The sequence below is a fragment of the Ictidomys tridecemlineatus genome, chromosome 7 (genome assembly GCF_052094955.1).
Source record: "Ictidomys tridecemlineatus isolate mIctTri1 chromosome 7, mIctTri1.hap1, whole genome shotgun sequence".
NCBI classification, from domain to species: domain Eukaryota; kingdom Metazoa; phylum Chordata; class Mammalia; order Rodentia; family Sciuridae; genus Ictidomys; species Ictidomys tridecemlineatus.
Window position 1 is genome coordinate 145692246 of NC_135483.1, and position 22593 is coordinate 145714838.

Below are 22593 nucleotides of genomic sequence, written 5' to 3' on the forward strand. Positions count from 1 at the left end.
TGAAAAAATCAAAGATTTGGCAAGTCTTATGATGGAAAGAGGAGAAGAATGTAGGAATTCGGTGACTTGAGGTTATTGGCTTGGAGAAGTTGAAGTCCAGTTAAGAGATGGACTCTCAACCCATATAGGCCCACTGTGCAGCAATTATGCTAAATTGTCTCCCCTTATTTGGAAAAATTATCCAGATTTTGTTCTCTTCCATGAATCATTTCTGGATTTTGTTTTCTGCTTTTCTTTTTCGCCACTCCTATTTTTAATTTTTTAATTTTTTTTTTTAGTTGTAGATGGACACAATACCTTCATTTTATTTATTTATGTGGTGCTGAGAATAGAATCCAGTGCCCCAGGCATGTGAGGCAAGTGCTCTACCACTGAGCCACAGCCTATTGGATCTGCAATACAAAGACTCATTCACTGTGACTATGTCATCTGCCTGAACACAATCCACCTGCCCTGAACATTAAGGCTTTTTTCAAGAAGTGAAAGTGGAGTAGGGTTTTTAAGAGGGGAAAATTGTAGAGGTTTGAAGACAAACATGCTACTGTAGGCACACAGGATAAATGCAGAAGATAAAAACATAACATTTGGAACAAAAAAAAATACTCAAATAGGATTGAATCTAAGAAATAAATTGCTTGAGGATAAGCAACAAAGACAAAAGTTCTTTTAACTCTTAGGGAAAATGTTTGTTCAAATATGAATATAAAATTTATGTTTTATACTTGCCTTATATCTTTAAAAATATTTTAGGGTCTTATTTAATTATCACATAGAGTGGTAGATAATATAGTTGAAAAATGAGGAAACTGAGAGAAGTGCTCTCCAACGCAGCCATGCAGTTGCTGGTCATTAGCCAACCTGAGACTTAGCTGGAGCTCCCACTCCTGATAGATCTAAACATTGATGCTTCTCAATAATGGTACAAAACCCTGTGCAAACCTTCTCTTTGCATCATTCAGAACTGATGGATCCCTGTCTTATAAGCATAAATCCACTGAGAGACATTCAGGAAACAAACTTAACATGAATGGAATCCAAAATGAGAACTAAATATATAACAGGATCCCTTTAATGAAGAAGGCAGAGCAAAGGCAAGATTTCCATCTGTGTATAAACTAAACTATTTGGGGGATGATATGGGTGTGTGGTTGTTATGTTTGAAAAGCCACAAACTCCAAATATTTCTATCTAAGTCCTTGAAAGCAATATTCTCAGGATTCTGTCACTTATGACACAAAATGAATTTTTTGATTTATTTATATGTTCTATGGAAATATTTTTATGGCAAATGAGTTGACCTACATTTATGTACATTTCTAAAAGTCCTCTCCTTCTCACCTAGTTCTGTCTAATGGGGCCAGTTATTGCTTCAAAGATCAGATCAAATACCTCCTCTTCCAAGAAGCCACTTCAAAGCCCCTTTCTTTATGTCTATGACCCCAACCCAAGTGCCTCATATACTGTAGAGTTTATTAAATTGGTAAAAAATTCATCTGAGGTCCTATAATTCTCTATGAGTTTATAAGCTTTTACTATTCCAATTCCACTATAAAAATAACCTCAATCAAGGACTCCTTTCATTTAAATATCTTCTAATATCATCATATTTTATGTTGACCTTCTGTACTGGAACATTAGTCATTAGCACTAGCAAAAAGCAAACCCCTATCCAGAGGTTAAGTTATAAAGTGTTTTAAATCAAATAGGACTATGGCAGTCAACAAACTTAAGCAAACTAATTTGAGGTTTGCCTTACTACAAATCATATAAATATTCAACCAGATTCTATTCAATATGAAGGCAAGAGCTTCAGACCAGATCTTCAGTTATTTGAAAAGTCTGGGTTTTAAGATAAGCTGACAAATAAACTACTAGACAAGAAGTTAAAATTTCAGAACAAAAAGTACACCACTTTTGCCAAGGTCAACTGCTCTTCAGGGGCAAAAAATAATGTTCTTTTTATTAGCAATTTGGGATAACAATTAAATAACATTCATTTTATTGAGTTTTTTTATATAAGAACTGAGAAAACAATTCTTTATTGTAGTGATAAAAATACAAGAGAAAACGCTGAGTTTCTGAAACACAGTAATCTTCCTGTCTTCTCTTGTCTTCCTTTGGGCCATGTGTGGTAGTGTGGTGATCCTCAATTAAAAAGCTTGCTTATAAGGAAGATAAAGACCAAGGAATAACAAGAATACTGCTGAAACTTATAACGAAAAGCAAGCTTTAAAAGAAAAGATAAAGTCATTATTTTCAATTATATTACATCTGATGAAATATAAAAAATCTCCTATTTCATTCTAGATAACATGAAAAAAGCTCTTTGATCCATGAATAGGCTAATCGAACAGCTATTCACATAATTCCTGTCTTTTCAGGGAGAGCAGCAATCAGTGATCAAAAAGGAAAGTACAAGTCATGCAAGACAAGAAATCTTACTTTTTCATCATCTTCAGTAAATGGAGCACCTTCAGGAATCTTATTTATAGCCTGGGCCACACCAATAATCTCACCATCACTGCTTCGGATGGGCATGCACAATAGGGATTTTGTCTTATATCCCGTTAGCTTGTCAATTTCATCATTGAATCTTCGATCCTACAAATAAGAGAAAACATAAGCTGCAAATTTATTATTATTAGGGAACAGGAGTAATTCTGTGTACAATACTCTTATCACTGAGATTTTCTCCTGGGATTTTTTTTTTAAGTTGTAGAAGGACACAATACCTTCATTTTATTTGTTTATTTTTACGTGATTCTGGGGATGGAACCCAGTGCCTCACACATGCTAGGCAAGCATTCTACCACTGAGCCACAACCTTGGCCTTCTCCCATGGATTTTTAATCCCAACAGTAGATTCAACTTCGTGTTTAATTCACCAATACAGCATAAATTATAATAAATCATCACCATAGTTGTTAGTAATGGTAAGTGAAGAGAGACTTAAACTGAACTGCAACATATTAAAATTGGGGGAGGGACAGGTGTCCTAAGTGAACCCCACACCCACAGTATGCTACTTATTAAAATGTTATTAAAATGATTTGTGAAAAAAAGAACCTATAAATTCATAGTGATATTTTGAAAAACTTCCAAAAAGGGGTGGGAGAGGAGGAGATAAAAGTCTTATCTATAGAATGCCAGTTTTAAAAATGTAGAGTGAATGATAAAATTATGTACTATCTATTTTGCAACACAAATATAATAGTGGTTCCAAGCAGGGATCATCAATGGACACTAATACCATTGGGTAAATGCTGTTGCTAAGCAATATATTCACATGATCTTCAAGTGCCACCCCTAAGATTTCTTACTAATTACAATCATCACAGGTTTCTTTATAATGAAGAGATCTACCAGACACTACCTTAAACAAGTAACCAAATTAAGCATGATCAATAATGAACAAAGAACGTGTGTGTTCTTGCCAAATGTGTAGCATGAGTCTAATTATCCAGGAAAAGAAAATTAAGGAATCTCTAGATTACTGGTCATTCTATCAGAAACCTGACCTGATGCTTCAAAAGTGTTAACATTGTGAGAGACAAAAGTAATTAAAAATAAAATCAAGGAGGACCCAACATGGCGGCCGGCGAGGAAGCAGCGATTCTAACGTCTCCACTTTAACCGGATAAGAAAGACCCATCGAACAGCGGCAGCCTACCTACGGAGGAACTTCTAGCATAATTCCCTGAAGAAGAGAGCTGCCGTGAACTGGTAGGTTTATTGGAAGTGACAGTTTGTCCCAGAGAAGTGGATTTTGGACGGCCACGCGGGCACAGAAATCTAGTCCCACAGACATCAGCTGCTCCCGCAAGCGGCTCCCCCGGGAGGTTTAGCTCTCGCTCTGGGAGGAGCCGCATCACCCACCCGGTTCCTAACCACGCGGCCACAGCTACCCGAATAAACAGGTGGCCCCGCGGCGGGTGCAGAAATCATCTTCCGTAAACAGCAGCCGTTTTTGCAAGCGGGGACACCCGGAGCGGCTTGGCCCGCCCCGCCCGAACCGGAATTCGGCCTCCGCCATTCGGGCTCCCCCTGGGAGGCCTAGTGCTCGCTCTGGGAGCAGCCTCATCACCCACCCGGTTCCTAACCACGCGGCCACAGCTACCCGAATAGACAGGTGGCCCCGCGGCGGGTGCAGAAATCATCTTCTGTAAACAGCAGCCGTTTTTGCAAGCGGCGGACACCCGGAGCGGCTTGGCCCGCCCCGCCCGAACCGGAATTCGGCCTCCGCCATCCAGGCTCCCCCTGGGAGGCCTAGTGCTCGCTCTGGGAGCAGTCTCATCACCCACCCGGTTCCTAACCACGTGGCCACAGCTACCCGGCTAGACAGGTGGCCCCGCGGCGGGTGCAGAAATCATCTTCCGTAAACAGCAGCCGTTTTTGCAAGCGGGGACACCCGGAGTGGCTTGGCCCGCCCCGCCCGAACCGGATTTCGGCCTCCGCCATCCGGGCTCCCCCTGGGAGGCCTAGTGCTCACTCTGGGAGCAGCCGCACCACCCACCCGGACCCTAACTACGCGGCCACAGCTACCCGGCTAGACAGGTGGCCCCGCGGCGGGTGCAGAAATCATCTTCTGTAAACAGCAGCCATTTTTGCAAGCGGTGAACACCCGGAGCGACTTGGCCCGCCCCGCCCGAACCGGAATTCGGCCTCCGCCATCCGGGCTCCCCTGGGAGGCCTAGTGCTCGCTCTGGGAGCAGCCGCACCACCCACCCGGACCCTAACTACGCGGCCACAGCTACCCGGCTAGACAGGTGGCCCCGCGGCGGGTGCAGAAATCATCTTCTGTAAACAGCAGCCATTTTTGCAAGCGGTGAACACCCGGAGCGACTTGGCCCGCCCCGCCCGAACCGGAATTCGGCCTCCGCCATCCGGGCTCCCCTGGGAGGCCTAGTGCTCGCTCTGGGAGCAGCCGCATCACCCATCCGGTCCCTAACCACGCGGTCGCAGCTTCCCGGCTCTACAGGTGGCCCCTCCGGCGGGAGCAGAGGTCCAATCCCGCAACCACCAGCAGCTTCTGAAAGCGGCGGCGGCCCAGAGCGGAGTGGCAGCCCAAACCGGCAGACGCCTTCGCCATATCGGCTCTCCTGGGAGGCCCTGCTCTCGCTCGGCGAACAGCCAAACCACCCGCTCGGATCTTAACCACGCAGACACAGCTACCCCGCTCTTCACGTGGCTCCCGGTGGCCCGACTCAGCTAGAAGGATCCCCGCATGGCCCCGTACATGGCCATGCCCTCCGGGCTCTGCTAATAGCCCCACACACCTGGCGAACAACAGGGAAACTTCAAAATCTCTCTGTGGGCGTGACCGCAAGGACCAAAGGACTCTCGACACCCAACTCCCCTTACTGCCAGAGTCAGGCAGACCTGAGACCCACCAACGGAACAGGCCTAGAGGCCTGCCAGCATGGTAGATACGCCACTCCATTTGGAGTAGGGGGGCAGAGCAGAGCAGCCGCCCGCATCCGGATCAGGCCCAACGACGCGAGGGGGTGATAGTCATATCGCCACAATTGGAGGGGGGACAGAGCAGAGCCGCCACCCGCTCCCGCAGGGTGGGCAGACCTGCGAACAACCGGCAGAGCAGGCCTAGCGGCCTGCCAGCGCAGTAATGAGATCACCCCAACTAGAGAAGGAGCACAGCTACTACCCGCCCTGCAAGGGAGATTTTTCAACTGTACAAGAGCAATATAAATAATTAGGGGGAAAAACTCATAATCACAACAGTTTCACCAAGCAGAAAGAAACGTGAGCAGCATGAAAAGACAAGGAAAGAAAGGACCACAAGCAATGCAGGTCAACTCAACTTTCGAAGAGGTAATAGCTGCAACAGATGGAATGTCAGATAAAGAGTTCAGGATATATATGCTTCAGATGATCTGGAGTCTCAAGGAAGACATGAGACAGCAAAATCAGACAATGAAAGATCACATTGACAAACAAATCCAGGAAGTAAAAGATCAATTTCACAGGGAGATAGAGGTAATAAAAAACAAACAAATTGAAATCCTAGAAATGCAGGAATCATTAAACCAACTTAAAAACTCAATTGAGAATACTACCAGCAGATTAGATCACTTAGAAGAGAGAACATCAGACAATGAAGACAAAGTATTTCAACTGGAAAAGAACATAGACAGCTCAGCAAGTCTGCTAAGAAACCATGAGCAGAACATCCAAGAATTATGGGACAATATCAAAAGACCAAATTTAAGAGTCATTGGGATACAGGAAGGCACAGAGCTCCAAACTAAAGGAATAAACAGGCTATTCAGTGAGATTATACAAGAAAACTTCCCAGACTTGAAGAATGAGACAGAATCACAAATCCTAGAAGCCTACAGGACGCCGAATGTGCAAAATCATAAGAGATCCACACCTAGACACATTATAATGAAGATGTCCAACATACAGAATAAGGAGAGAATTTTAAAAGCTGCAAGAGAAAGAAAGCAGATTACATTTAGGGGCAAACCAATCAGGATAACAGCTGATCTCTCAACACAGACCCTGAAAGCTAGAAGATCCTGGAATAACATATTTCAAACACTGAAAGAAAATGGGTTCCAACCAAGAATCGTGTATCTGGCGAAATTAAGCTTCAAGATAGAAGATGAAATTAAAACCTTCCATGATAAACAAAAGTTAAAAGAATTCGTAGCTAGAAAACCATCTCTTCAAAAAATCCTTGGCAAAACATTACAGGAAGAGGAAATGGAAAATAACATTGAAAACCAACAATGGGAGATAGGACAGTAAAGGGGGGAAAATAGTCAAAGAGGATAACAAATCAGGTTTAGAAACATCAATAAACAAATATGGCTAGAAGAACAAATCATATCTCAATAATAACCCTAAATGTTAATGGCTTAAATTCACCAATTAAGAGACACAGGCTAGTAGAATGGATCACAAAAGAAGACCCAACAATATGCTGCCTACAGGAGACGCATCTGATAGAAAAAGATATTCATAGACTGAAGGTGAAAGGTTGGGAAAAATCATACCACTCATATGGAATGCGGAAACAAGCAGGAGTGTCCATACTCATATCTAATAAAATAGATTTCAAGCCAAAGTTAATCAAAAGGGATAAAGAAGGACACTTCATACTGCTCAAGGGAACCATACACCAACAAGACATAACAATCATAAATATATATGCCCCAAATAATGGTGCAGCTGTGTTCATCAAGCAAACTCTCCTCAAGTTCAAGAGTCTAATAGACCACCATACAATAATCATGGGAGACTTCAACACACCTCTCTCACCACTGGACAGATCTTACAAACAAAAGTTAAATAAAGAAACTATAGAACTCAATAACACAATTAACAACCTAGACTTAATTGACATATATAGACTATACCACCCAAAATCAAGTAGTTACACTTTTTTCTCAGCAGCACATGGAACCTTCTCAAAAATAGACCATATATTATGTCACAGGGCAACTCTTAGACAATATAAAGGGGTAGAGATAATACCATGCATCTTATCTGATCATAATGGAATAAAACTTAAAATCAATGATAAAAGAAGGAAGGAAAAATCAAGCATCACTTGGAGAATGAACAATAGGTTGCTGAATGATCAATGGGTTTTAGAAGACATCAAGGAGGAAATTAAAAAAATTCCTAGAGTTAAATGAAAACACAGACACAACATATCGGAATCTATGGGACACATTGAAAGCAGTTCTAAGAGGAAAATTCATTGCTTGGAGTTCATTCCTCAAAAAAAGAAAAAACCAACAAATAAATGATCTCATACTTCATCTCAAAATCCTAGAAAAAGAAGAGCAAAACAACAGCAAAAGAAGTAGAAGGCAAGAAATAATTAAAATCAGAACTGAAATAAATGAAATTGAAACAAAAGAAACAATCGAAAAAATTGACAAGACTAAAAGTTGGTTCTTTGAAAAAATAAATAAAATTGACAGACCCTTAGCCATGCTAACGAAGAGAAGAAGAGAGAGAACTCAAATTACTAACATACGGGATGAAAAAGGTAATATCACAACAGACACTTCAGAAATACAGAAGATAATCAGAAATTATTTTGAATCCTTATACTCCAATAAAATAGAAGATAGTGAAGGCATAGATAAATTCCTTAAGTCTTATGACCTGCCCAGATTGAGTCAGGAGGATATAGACAACCTAAACAGACCAATAACAATAGAGGAAATAGAAGAAACCATCAAAAGATTACCAACTAAGAAAAGCCCAGGACCGGATGGGTATACAGCAGAGTTTTACAAAACCTTTAAAGAGGAACTAACACCAATACTTTTCAAGCTATTTCAGGAAATAGAAAAAGAGGGAGAACTTCCAAATTCATTCTACGAGGCCAACATCACCCTGATTCCGAAACCAGACAAAGACACTTCAAAGAAAGAAAACTACAGACCAATATCTCTAATGAACCTTGACGCAAAAATCCTCAATAAAATTCTGGCGAATCGGATTCAAATACATATCAAAAAAATTATACATCATGATCAAGTAGGATTCATCCCTGGGATGCAAGGCTGGTTCAATATATGGAAATCAATAAATGTTATTCACCACATCAATAGACTTAAAAATAAGAACCATATGATCATCTCGATAGATGCAGAAAAAGCATTTGACAAAGTACAGCATCCCTTTATGTTCAAAACTCTAGAAAAATTAGGGATAACTGGAACATACCTCAACATTGTAAAAGCAATCTACGATAAGCCACAGGCCAGCATCATTCTGAATGGAGAAAAATTGAAGGCATTCCCTCTAAGATCTGGTACAAGACAGGGATGCCCTCTCTCACCACTTCTGTTCAACATAGTCCTCGAAACACTGGCCAGAGCAATTAGACAGACGAAAGAAATTAAAGGCATAAAAATAGGAAAAGAAGAACTTAAATTATCACTATTTGCAGATGATATGATCCTATACCTAGCAGACCCAAAAGGGTCTACAAAGAAGCTATTAGAGCTAATAAATGAATTCAGCAAAGTGGCAGGATATAAGATCAACACGCATAAATCAAAGGCATTCCTGTATATCAGTGACAAATCCTCTGAAACGGAAATGAGGACAACTACTCCATTCACAATATCCCCCCAAAAAATAAAATACTTGGGAATCAACCTAACAAAAGAGGTGAAAGATTTATATAATGAAAATTATAGAACCCTAAAGAAAGATATAGAAGAAGACCTTAGAAGATGGAAAAATATACCCTGCTCATGGATAGGTAGAACTAACATCATCAAAATGGCGATATTACCAAAAGTTCTCTATAAGTTCAATGCAATGCCAATCAAAATCCCAATGGAATTTCTTGTAGAAATAGATAAAAGAATCATGAAATTCATGTGGAATAATAAAAGACCCAGAATAGCAAAAACAATGCTAAGCAGGAAGTGTGAATCAGGCGGTATAGCGATACCAGACTTCAAACTATACTACAGAGCAATAGTAACAAAAACAGCATGGTACTGGTACCAAAACAGGCGGGTGGACCAATGGTACAGAATAGAGGACACAGAAACCAATCCACAAAACTACAACTATCTTATATTTGATAAAGGGGCTAAAAGCATGCAATGGAGGAAGGATAGCATCTTCAACAAATGGTGCTGGGAAAACTGGAAATCCATTTGCATCAAAATGAATCTGAACCCCTATCTCTCGCCATGCACAAAAGTTAACTCAAAATGGATTAAGGAGCTTGATATTAAATCAGAGACACGGCATCTGATAGAAGAAAAAGTTGGTTATGATCTACATACTGTGGGATCGGGCCCCAAATTCCTCAATAGGACACCCATAGCACAAGAGTTAACAACTAGAATCAACAAATGGGACTTACTCAAACTAAAAAGTTTTTTCTCAGCAAAAGAAACAATAAGAGATATAAACAGGGAGCCTACATCCTGGGAACAAATCTTTAATCCACACACTTCAGATAGAGCCCTAATAACCAGAATATACAAAGAACTCAAAAAATTAGACAATAAGATAACAAATAACCCAATCAATAAATGGGCCAAGGACCTGAACAGACAGTTCTCAGAGGAGGACATACAATCAATCAATAAGTACATGAAAAAATGCTCACCATCGCTAGCAGTTAGAGAAATGCAAATCAAAACTACCCTAAGATACCACCTCACTCCAGTAAGATTGGCAGCCATTAGGAAGTCAAACAACAATAAGTGCTGGAGAGGATGCGGGGAAAAGGGCACTCTTGTTCATTGCTGGTGGGACTGCAAATTGGTGCAGCCAATTTGGAAAGCAGTATGGAGATTTCTTGGAAAGCTGGGAATGGAACCACCATTTGACCCAGCTATTCCCCTTCTCGGTCTATTCCCTAAAGACCTAATAAGAGCATGTTACAGAGACACTGCTACAACGATGTTCATAGCAGCACAATTCACTATAGCAAGATTATGGAATCAGCCTAGATGCCCTTCAATAGATGAATGGATAAAAAAAAATGTGGCATTTATACACAATGGAGTATTACTCTGCATTAAGGAACGACAAAATCATAGAATTTGGAGGGAAATGGATGGCATTAGAGCAGATTATGCTAAGTGAAGCTAGTCAATCGTTAAAAAACAAATACCAAATGACCCCTTTGATATAAGGGGAGTAAACAAGGACAGGGTAAGGACTAAGAGCTTGAGAAGAAGATTTACATTAAACAGGGATGAGAAAAGGGGAGGGGAGGGGAGGGGAGGGGAGGGGGGATAGTAGAGAATAGGACAGACAGCAGAATACATCAGACACTAGAAAGGCAATATGTCAATCAATGGAAGGGTAACTGATGTGATACAGCAATTTGTATACGGGGTAAAGTTGGGAGTTCATAACCCACTTGAATCAAACTGTGAAAGATGATGTATTAAGAACTGTGTAGTGTTTTGAACGACCAACAATAAAAAAAAATAAATAAATAAATAAATAAAATCAAAATAAAACCACAGGAGCTGTTTGGTTTAAAGAAGACTTAAGAGGCCTAAAGCCCAAATAGAGTGTATGACGATTCTTTACTGACAATTACAAATATTTCACAAAGGATATTTTTTAGGGGAGACAACTGGCAAAACTTGAGCATGGATTTAATGTTAGATAATATAATAAAACCACTGCAAGGAAGATGATAAGCTGGAACTAGGCTTGCTGTTTCAAGCCAGGGTCAAGAGCAAAGCTCCTTAAACACTCCAGAAAGCTTAACACACACACACACACACACACACACACCTACTGCCCCAGCAGGAGATAAGGATTTAATCCAATGGTTTAAGGAGGCTGGCTTTGGATAAGGTGATGGCCTTAAGACCAAACTAACACTGCATCTGGTCACCTGGTGGACCTCTGGTTATGTGGCACCTCCAATATCACAAGGACAGCCATGATAAGACCTGGTTCTGGTTTGGGGACCCATGGAGCCCACCCTAAAACCCTTAATCAGAGGTGGAGAGCCTAAAGGAGAGAAGAAAATTGAAACCAAATCTCTTGTTCAAAATGAACATTTAACCAAACTTTCAGGAAAACATTTATTTTTATTAATTTTTTTAAAATTCACCAAGGAACCATTATGTGTCAGGCTGCAAGAGAGGAGATACACAGAAAGCAAAAAGAAGCATCTCTGCCTCATGAGCTTGCAATCTACTAGGTGAGGCAGATGACACATGAATATTTAAAGATATACTGTGATAAGTGATACTGAGGAAAAGAACAAGGTGCATAAGAGAGGCAAAGAAAGAGGAAAAGAACTTTCCAGGAAGATGGATAGTTGCCTACAAAAGTCCTGAACAAACAAACATAGTAAGTTCAAAAGACACCACAGTTAATGTGGTACAGTGTAGGAAGCCAAAGAGAGAATGAAAGAGCTGGACAGGGACCAAATGATGACAAGACTTCTTGGCCTGTAAAGGAATTAATGCAATGGAAATCTGTGGAAGAACCTGAAGCAGAAGAAGGGCATGGTTCACTCTCTGGCAATTAGTATTCTCTGAAATTATCTTACTAGTTTACTTGTTCTCCATTGACTAGAATATAAGATCTCAGCAGAAATTTCTCTTCTTATTTACTGATTTACTGCTTCATCCTGGCATATTGTAGGGCCTGAATACTATTTTAAATAATTTATTTTTAATTGTGCTACAGTTATGCAAAATATAAAAAAGTTTTTAAGACCCTGAGTCCCCAGTGTTCACTTTCTGGCATATATGTAGAGATGTTTTTGCACACATACAGAAGAGTGAAACACAAATGTTCACTAAAAAATCACTTATGAAAATAAAAACTAAGAATTCACTTGCTGCTGATCAACAGAAAAACAAGTAAATTATCACATTTCTATTTGATATCACATTATACAACAATTTAAATGAATAAACCAGAGCTACTTGTATCAACATGAACAAATATCAAAGACATATTGGGCTGGTGCTGTAGCTCAGTGTTAGAGCACTTGCCTAGCACATGTGAGGCACTGAGTTTAATCCTCAGCACCACATAAAAATAAATAAATAAAAATAAAGATATTGTGTTCATCTACATCTAAAAAAAATTTTTTTAATGTTAACTAGAACAAGCTGCAGTCTAATACCATCTATGTAAAAAACTGTACTCTATGTAAAAAACTGGTAAGTTTTTAAAAACAGTATGAAATATTATTTATTGATTCAAATATGGAATAAAAATATAAAATATGCATGAGAAAAATAAATACCAAATTTATATTAGTAGTCACCTGTAGAAAGTAAGGGAGAAAATGGCATTAGGGAAAAGTATAGAGGAGGTTTCAATTCTAACAATAAATTTTATTTCTTTATAAGAACAACTAGGGAATGAGAAGGTGGCTTTCCTGAAGATGGAATGTCCTGTCTGGTGTCCTAGGAGGCTGATCGGCATTTCTCCAGGATGGTGTGGATTGCAGCAAACTCATTCATGTGTCACTAGCCATCTTTCTATTCCCAAGGCTAGAGAGAGGGGTTATTAGTGTTTTGCTCCTAAGTATGTATCTAGCTGCTGATCTGAATCCTTGATCCAAGATATACTACTTTCTGGTAGCATCCCTCACTTTCCACGGTCCCTAGTCCTTGGACAAGTTGTTTCTGACTACTTCTATGAAGATGCATGGCACCAAGTTGCCAAGGCAGACACTTTGACACTCTCAGCATTAACCTTTGCTGATGAACTGTGTGGCTGCTCATTCCCCTGGAGATGCTGCAGTGATGGGGACCTTAGCAGATGGTGCAGCCTACTTCCGGAGGGACAGTCTGTTCTGATTCACAGTCATCACTCATTCCTTTGGCTACTACACATGTATTGTCCTCTGGTCTCAGAGTGTCCTTATCAGAGCCTTGGACCCCTGGGCTACTTTACTCAGTATTTGGTGAACCACCATCCCACCCTCCTGCATATTGGGTATTGGCTTGCCTGGCTGATTCAATGGGAGAGTACTTATATGCCATGGTATTGTGCAACCTCTCCAGTAGAATCTCACTTCCTCCCTGGGGGGCTTGAGGCAGAGAGCAAGAGGAGCTGTCCTGGAGCTTGGTTTAAAGGTATAAAGGAATCACAGACAGTTGGGCTCAGCTACTCTGGTTCCTGCAGACTTTCCTCTTTGGGATAGCATCTCTCCCCATCTTGATTGCTTACGGGACAAAGCGCCAAAAATACAGTTAAAGGAGAAAGCCAAAACTTCCTCTCCACTTTTACATTCAGACTCTCTTTTGGGGTGTGCTGTGTTTACTTGATGATCTTTCTACACTCTAAAAGTGCCTGTCCTACAAAGGTATTTAAGACCCTCTCAATGTTCATTTTTATGCTCTGGTTGAGCTTGTGTAGACTAGTTGTTACCTAAGAAGAAATAAGAAAAAACTCTGGCTTTCCGAGTTCTGCAGAAAACTTGAATGGCAGCAGACTTGCAGCCTCCCCCTCTGAGGTCCTAGGCTCTGGTGGTCCCTCTCTGTCTTCAGGGCTGAAATGAGTACTAGATTTGCTTGCTGGTGAGCCTGTGCTCCCTGTTCCTGAGTAAAACATTTCTTCTAATTTTTTTCTCACCTTTCTAAACCAAAATGAAATGACACTTCCATAATATATTTGTTAGGCACCTGTGAGGCAGGATCTTATCTCCTCAACTAAGCAGTTGTATAAAGGCCCAAAGGACCTGTCCAGAACCAAGAGCAGAGGACCAGGACACAGTCTCCCTGATGTTGCCAGCCAGCAGTGATCCTTCCTTGCATACAGCCCCAGAGACACAGTGCTCTGTGGTTGGCAGAGTGTGATGGCCACTGCTAAACTGCCCCTTCAATTCAGGGCCACAACTCAGGCAGCTGTCCTTTCCCCCGGGGCACCTGTTCCCACCTGTGCATCAGCAGTGGTTCTCCTCCAGTGTATTGACAAAGGAGGGAAGCACTTCGCTTTCTACTTGATCTGTATCATTCATTCCGTGTGCACTCATCTCCTAGAAGAGCACACGATGCCTTCAGTAGTGGTGCCATCTTTCTGTGGGTCCTCTTCGGAAACGTGGATTGTTCCCCACTCTCTTGTTTTCTGTCGCTTTCTTCATTCAGCCCTAGCTTACTCAGTTACACCCACATTCCTCTCTAGAGATCTTAACCTCTGGGTTTTCCAGCTGGTTACTACCTCCCTGATTATCCTGAATGGCCTTTGGGGAGAGAGGTTCTCTAACTCTGTCCCTTTAACTTGGCAGAATGGTGCTGTCACCCTTAGGAGGCATGAGGGCTTCTTCCCTGGAGAGCATCTGCTTGTTCTCTGGAAGCTATTCCTCATTTCCCTTTGTGATTCCTTGGGCAGGTTGATGTATTAGCAAACATTTATAAGAAACAACTCTCCCCAAAAAGAAAGCCCTCATGAGAGATCATGAGCTATGAATTTTTTTTACTGGAGATAATTTTTTTTTTTTTGCAAATATATCTCAATCTTTCCTGATCTTTCTCTTGGAGTAGGGGTTACTTTTGAGTAAAGAAAAAAATTTTGACCAGGAGTTAAGTATCATGGAGATCCAACCCAGATTTTTTTTAAAGCATAGCTGTCTCCAAATGACATTAATAATGACAGTAATACTGGTGGTGCCCAGAACAATGTGGCAGATGATTGAATGAAATAGACTAAATAAATAAAATGCTGTGACTGTCAAAAAATTTTTAAAAAAAAGAAAGAAAGAAATTATGAGACTGAATTCCTCATTTCAGTGAGTTGATGGGATTGTTTTCCATCACAGGATTTGAGCTTCTCACAGGACTCACAGTGCAACTAAACATTATGTATGAGATTTGCTTTTTAATTTACCAATCTGTAAAAGAGGATCCAGCTTTATTAACATAATACATGATCAAACATCTTCTATGTTTGTTCTGGTAATGAAAGACAAAAGGAAAGACTGCTACTTCTTAAGTAAAGACCTTGCAAAATATTTATACAGTGTTTAATTTTTGAAAACTTCCCCTTCTGTCTAGTTGATACCAGCTACTGATGCTACATGTCCTAGGGAAATTTTAAAAATTAGAAAATGTTGCTATTTCATATTACCATTTCCTAAATCCTAGGAAGAGGAGCTTGGAAAACTTTTAATATAAAGAAGTTTCATTTAAGATGGAGGTCTCCCTTGAAGATGTTATCAAAATATTACAAATTCTAAACTAAGAACTCAAACATGTTTGGCACATTGTCCTAAGATAAACTGCCTACAAATATAAAAATGCAAAAAAATGTCATTTTTTCACTAGGTTAAGCTCTAAAGTGAAAATGCATTCTATGAAATAAATTTTTTTAAATTAAATGCTATATAATAAAAATTTATTCCACCCACTTATAGAAAAGGTATATGAAGCAAATATAGTATGATGGTAAGATTTCATGAACATAGATAACCTATTCTTACCCAAATGTTTGAAATATTTGGTTTTTAAAAAGTAAGACCATTCTTAAAAACTAAGAACTTGGTTGAGGATCATACAGAATTGGAATAGAAACTACCAGGTAGCTCAGGAGTCCAGATAAAGCATAAAGATGGTCTGGGTTAAGAAAAGGTAAATAGAGTTAAATAAAAGTAAACAGATATGTGGGCAGTTGTATCTACAGTACTTTTTGATCAATTGGTTGGAAAAGTGGGAACAGAGAAAGAAAAATGAGTCTCAGTTTTCAATTACAGAAACTACATGAATGGAAATGCCATTTACTAAGATGGGGTAGTTTGAGATGAAGTAAAAATTAACACATGAAGAGAGCAAAGAAGTTTGATGAATCAATTTATTTAACAAGGTTAGGTACATCCTTTGATGACTGACTGTATGTGAGAGTTTCCAAAATGACCAATGCCTGTATTCCAATCCATCACAAACTGAATCAATCAGTACTAGATATTGATATTTTTAAATGTTCCTATATGATTCTGACATGAGAACCACTATTATAAATGATGAGTTTAGTCACTAGTGAGATCAATAAAATTCATTGATGGGGAAAGCCTTAAAATGGGAAAGAACAAGGAGAGTGGCACATATTTAGACGGCTGCATATCCCTGGAGTGGATGGCAATGACCTGAACTTGAAAATCCATTCTGAAGTAGGCATTACCTTTATGTCAGTCTGCATCTCTAGAACATAAAAGTCTCATTTCCACCAAAATCCAACTGAGTACCAACCAGCAAGCCTATGAACACTGAAGTTTCCAAAATCACAGCAGAATAGACACTGGGATGCTTCAGTATGACCAAGGACCACAAAAATGTCATAAACTGCATCCCCCCCCCTTGCCACATCACCACCACCATTCAACCAACTCTGGTAAACTTGTAACTTGAGAGGAAAAAAATAACCATATTGATATATATGGTAAATATCAATCTTCCCATTCATAAGCTAGAAAGAGAGATTTATTCCATGAAGTCTCAGTGTTTTTTTAAATAAAGCATCTTGAGACATGCTTTGACTCTGTAGGATAATTCTCACAAATTAATTCAAACCTTAGAATCAAGTTAATCTTATCTAATGTGAGGTCAGAAGAGCTGATGCAAGTGCACACTTCCTTATGTGTATGTTAATCTCCAGGGTAATCTTCCAATTTAGAAAGTTGAGAAAATTGAGCCCAAATTTGAGGCATAAATTGATTTTAGAAGATGAAGAAAATTAGGGAAATGATTAAAGAAATATATGACTCTAACATTAACCAGGGAAGGAAAGTTCAATAACAGAAGATATTAAAAAATAGATATCACCAGTCAAGTAACAAGGACAAATGAGTGCAATGGGAGGGGAAATGGGGTTTATGGCACAAAGTCTAGGACCACACTAGTCCAAGGGCGCAGAAAACCTCCCAAAGAAAGTAAACTTCTCAGGCTGATCCCTGGAGGGTCAATAAGAATTATCCAGAAGAAGGAGGGAAAGAATGAGGAGGAGTAAGGAAAGTCTTCCCGAAAAGGGAATAGTATGTTCAAAGCCCACAGGCAATAAAAAGTTGGTCAATTTAAAGATAAGAAAGAAAGGGTGGATGGTTCTTGTGGGAAGAGGTAGAGATGGGGCAGGAAAGACTAGGAGGAAGCTGATTAGGGGTCCTGGTGACCAGGTTTAGAACTGAAAATTTATCATAAAGGAAGGGGTGGAAATGTCACTAGAGGGTTTTAAGAAGATGGTGGAATGAGATGGACATCATTACCCTAGGTACATGTATGACTGCACATATGGTGCAACACATTGTGTACAACGGGAGAAATGTCCGTTATGCTGCTATTGTGTACAATGAATAAAAATGCATTCTGCTGTCATATATACCTGATTAAAATAAATAAATAATTTATTTTTAAAAAAGAAGGTGGGTGATAATTTTAGAAAGACTTTTCTGAACACATGTTAAAAAATGAACTAGAAACAAGAAATCCAGTTCATCTCTGGGCTGCAATGGCAGTTAGTGGCAGTAGTGGTGGCAGAAAATGGACTGAATCGAAAGATATTTAGAAGATAGAACCACTAGGACTTAAATGATTAATTTAATGAAAGGTTGTGAAAGGAGAAGAATTACAAAACTGCATTTTTCTGGTGCAGGGTGGGTGGTGGGGTGATTCACTGAGTGGGGAACAGATTTCAAAGCGGGGAGTTTCATCATGGATGTTTTGAGGTTGAGTTGACTATGGGTCATTTCTATATAGTGGTGATACCTCAAAATTTGTGTATTTTTTTTATTTATCTATCTATTTATTTATTTATATGTTTATTTATTTATTATTTTCAGTAAAAGAATTTGGAATAAAAGTAAGGTGACTTAGGTAAGGACAAGAACGTCACCCAGTCGATAACTTTTAAACTAACAATCTCCAGGGTTTTGCCACATTCACCAACAAAGATTCACAGAAAGCTGGATATGAAAGAAAAGGGACCAATAAGGTAGGAACATTGGGCTTATTTGTTTCTAAAAATGGAAAATGGAATAGAAAGCTAACAAATGCCTCTAGGTCTGTAATGAAATATCACAATGAGAATGGTGCACAATTTTTATTCATCTCCCTTAGGACAAAAGAACAAGAAATGACCTATAACAGGAAAGATTTCTAATAAATTAAGGTAAGAGCTTCTTTAATAAGGTTGTTAAAATCTGGAATGAGTTTCTTATGATTGTGGTGGGCTCTTCTTGCTTCGAGTATTTTTATGTCATAATATTTTTCCTCTCGGGTATTTTAAGCATAATTACTCTTGAGAAGTGCAGGGATCTCCTCAGTGTCTGTTGTGCAGACCTATTTTTTATATGTGACACTCAGCTATGATTTTAAATATTTAGAGAGATAAAATCCTGAGGGCAAAAGCAATTTTTACTTTTTTGCAAGAGAACTGAGCTATATCCCCTAAAATTACCTGAACAACAGGAATTACTGATGGCATTAACCTGTATGTAAATGGATAGAGCTGGAGAATATCATGCTAAGCAAAATAAGCCAATCCCAAATAAACCAGGTTGAATGTTTTCTCTGATCTGCCGATGCTAATTCACAATAAAGGGTCAGGGAGGCTAGGGAAGAATAGAGTTACTTTGAATGAGGCAGAGGGGAGTGAAGGGAGGGGAGGGGGTATTGGGTAGGAATAATAGTAGAATGAATCAGACATTATTACCCTCTGTGCATATATGACTACACGACCAGTGTGATTTACATCCTGTAAAACCAGAAGAATGAGAAGTTATACTCCATTCATGTATGATGTTTCAAAGTACATATTTTAAAGGCACATGAGAAGTCTTGAGGCACAAAAGTAATCCATCCCTTTTTCTGTTTTCTCAGAGAAGCCACTCCACAGCAGGAGCCAGGGTTAAGAGTCTCAGGTAGGTCTCAGGCTTATAGCAATGATGGGTTACCTCTTATGTCTTTTATCCTCCCTTGTATTGAAGTGTTTCTATCCCCAGAACTTTAGCAAAATTTTCTTCTGCTCTTGATTATGCCAAGAACTAATTATGAGCACTATTTAACCTGTTAGAATTTTTTCTTAAACCATAATCTCAACTCCACATTGGGTCTTAAAGGCAAGATGCTCAAACTTTTCAAGTCTAATAAACTGATGACAAAAGCTCATTCATTCCATGAGTCTTTCAAATGAATTTGTACTTATTATATCCATCAATTATAAAAGAAAAGTGATATAGGGATACATGTATATGTGGTATTTCTTCAGCCTATAAGCACTGTTAAGTGTGCATTGTAATAAATTAGTCATTGGTAACCCTTACTAATTTCAGAATCACTGGGAAGCTAAGGGATGTCTTAGGCCAACCTTCACCAATTAAATCCTAAGGAGAGGTATGCAGGAGATCTGACTTCTGGCTATTGGTCAAGACTAAGACTCACTGAATTAGAGGGTCACTTAATAAATCCAAGGTCTCTGTGGATTTAGAAATAGACTGTAAATCATGCTTTAGAGTTTACAGGATTGGTTTATTAGTTTTATTTTATTTTGTTATATTTTTCTTCCACATCCCTGAAGTCTTAATGGACTGGACCTAAATACTTTTCCCATCACTCCACTATCTTACCACCCCAAATAAAGTTTTGGAGACAAAGTTCAGACACATCTTTCATCTATGTTCATTTTCAAATGCCTTATGGAGTTTTAGTGTTGAGAAGCTAATGGAAATACAAAGTATAAAATAAATAATCCATTGAATCTCTAGCCAATAGATTGCCAAAATCTCTGAAGCTCAAAAGAAAATTGCTTTCACTGGTTCATCAATTAGTAATACTCATTTAATTCCAATTCATAAAAGCATCTCCTTACAGTTATAAATTATCATTAGACATCATTTTACAGAAAAATACTTGGAAGGCTAAGTTCTTGAAATTTTTGATTAGTCTTTAATGATTTGAGATGTATTATTCAGCCTTTCTCCATAGAAAGAACAACTAATTATTCTGAATTGATGGAAGACTTGATATGTGATTGCGTAAAAACAAAGACACAGCATATGGTAATGATAGCTAATGCTTTGGGCCTCCTAATTGAGTTCTTGTTTGGAAAATGTACAAAATTATCACTGTTCTTAGTATGTATTTTGCAGAATGTTATTACTCTACAGGAAACAAAAATCTTGTCTCTCTGATTTCAAATATTAACAAAAATATTTATGTTTTGAAGCTTCACTCTTCTAAACACCTGAATTGGCAGGGTTGGTGATAGAGCAATTTGTACATGTGCATAAGTCGGCTCCAGCTGGTAAATATTTAATGGGCATGCTTTCATTTAAGACTTCCAAATTGAATTAGTGGTTAACAGACACCATAAAAAATGTAATATGAGGTTTTGAAAGAGACTGTTATCGCCATGTTATTTGAAGGAGTATCCCTCCTTTATTAAATTGCTAAAATAAACTTTGTTTACTGATCCTATTTCTCTGTTCTTCCTAACTAGGCTCTTTTCTTTTGATCCCATCATGCTGTCATCATTATTATTTATCTTTCTTAAACTAAATACAAGTACATCTCTGGTTGGTGGGGAACAGAAAAGTGGAAGGACCACACTGCACATCTGAAACCAAAATGCAGATTAGGTGGTAAAAAAAAATGATAAATTCTTAAGATGCTTTAGTACATGGCACAGATACCTACTATAGATATATCTGCAAGTATGCAGATATATTGTAAGTAGAGTGAAAATGCCACTCCATGCTTTATAAGCTTTATCATGTGAAATTAACATGTCCCGAAAAAGCCAATACCTGAAGAGAGTGCTATGGGAAGGGTCAGCTAGCCAGGAGCACCTTTCTTCCTGTCACAATGGGACCATCAAGAACTGCAATGAATCAGGAAAACTAGGCTATAAGGTGGAACCAGAAGTCTGCAGACACAGACAAGGAGTCGGTCAGCATGGAGCTATAGTTCGGGTGCTAGACAAATGGTCAGGAACCAGAGAATACAGGGAAGGCCAAGGTCAAGACAGTGATGCATGAAAAGCAGTCAGGAATAAGAAAACAAATGTCACTGCACATTGGACAGCTTGTCTCATCCATTCATTAAAACCTAACAAGGACCACTTCCAACAGAGTGTTTTTAGTCCTTTCCACCACAGTCAAATGAGACAACTTGAAAAGTGGCCCCCAAATAGAATGATCATAGTCATTCTCAGTAAGGTCCTGACCGTTTCCATATTTATAGCAAATTACCATAATTTCTAGTAGCATAGTGTATATTCAATTACATATTTTAAATGTATTTAGGTTTTCTTATTAATATGTGAAAATTACTACTACTGTTTAACAGAAGTCTAACATTAAAAAGTAATTTCGTCTGCTTTTAAAAGTTTTAAAGCATTTTAAAATGAAATTTGTTTTAAAAAGTTTTTGTTAAAATATGATGACAAAAATATGTGAAATTAAAATACATTTTAAAGCAACACTAATTAGAACAGTAAGAGACTATTTTAAAATAGAAAAATTGACAAAATAAAAACCATATATATATATATACATATATATGGATATATACAGATATATATGTAAAAGGGAATAAAATATATTTACTTAATCATAAGTGATTTTTATTATGACATGAGAAAAATGATAGGAAGAAAAGTAGCTTAGAAAGCAGTAAAATTAGCATAGTTACCTCTTGGTAATGACAATATCATACAGGACAGCACTACAGCTTCAAGAGTGCTCTCCAAAAAGAGAAGTCATTGTGTTATTGGATTGCCAGCAAAATAAGCAAGCAAGCTATACCAGAAGGAAGCTGTCAAGATGGAAGCAGGTCGATTTTCATAAATAATATAAGTATATGCAAAACTGAAAACTTTGCACTGTATATTTTGGCAGGATATAAGTGGGTCTAAGGTAGCCTAAGTCTAAATGGTCCTATTATTTTTAAGCTCTTATCTGGGCAATAAAACTCTTTATTATAAAAATCAGATCCAACTGAATTGCTACACAGACTGCCAAAGGAACTTGATATTATCTGAAAATCAGAGAACAAAGAGTAGAAATATTGCCCAGATATTAGAGTTGGGCAGTTTTGTAATATGTGAAACGGATGGCTTTTTCAGCTCTCTGACTCTGACTTTCTCCATGGCTAAGTGTTAAAC

At 38.7% G+C, this 22593-nt stretch overlaps 1 protein-coding gene and 1 pseudogene across 2 annotated transcripts in view; one reads left to right on the plus strand and one right to left on the minus strand.

Moving 5' to 3' along the window:
• Positions 1–22593, minus strand: part of Pde11a (phosphodiesterase 11A) — a 381907-nt gene that overhangs the window by 324117 nt on the left and 35197 nt on the right. For both annotated transcript variants that reach the window (XM_005324647.4, XM_078017653.1), the window contains exon 2: positions 2443–2601. In XM_005324647.4, coding sequence (XP_005324704.2) covers positions 2443–2601 — 159 coding nt within the window. The remainder of the gene's footprint in view (positions 1–2442; positions 2602–22593) is intronic.
• LOC101968530 (transmembrane protein 254-like) lies at positions 13251–13704 on the plus strand (annotated as a pseudogene).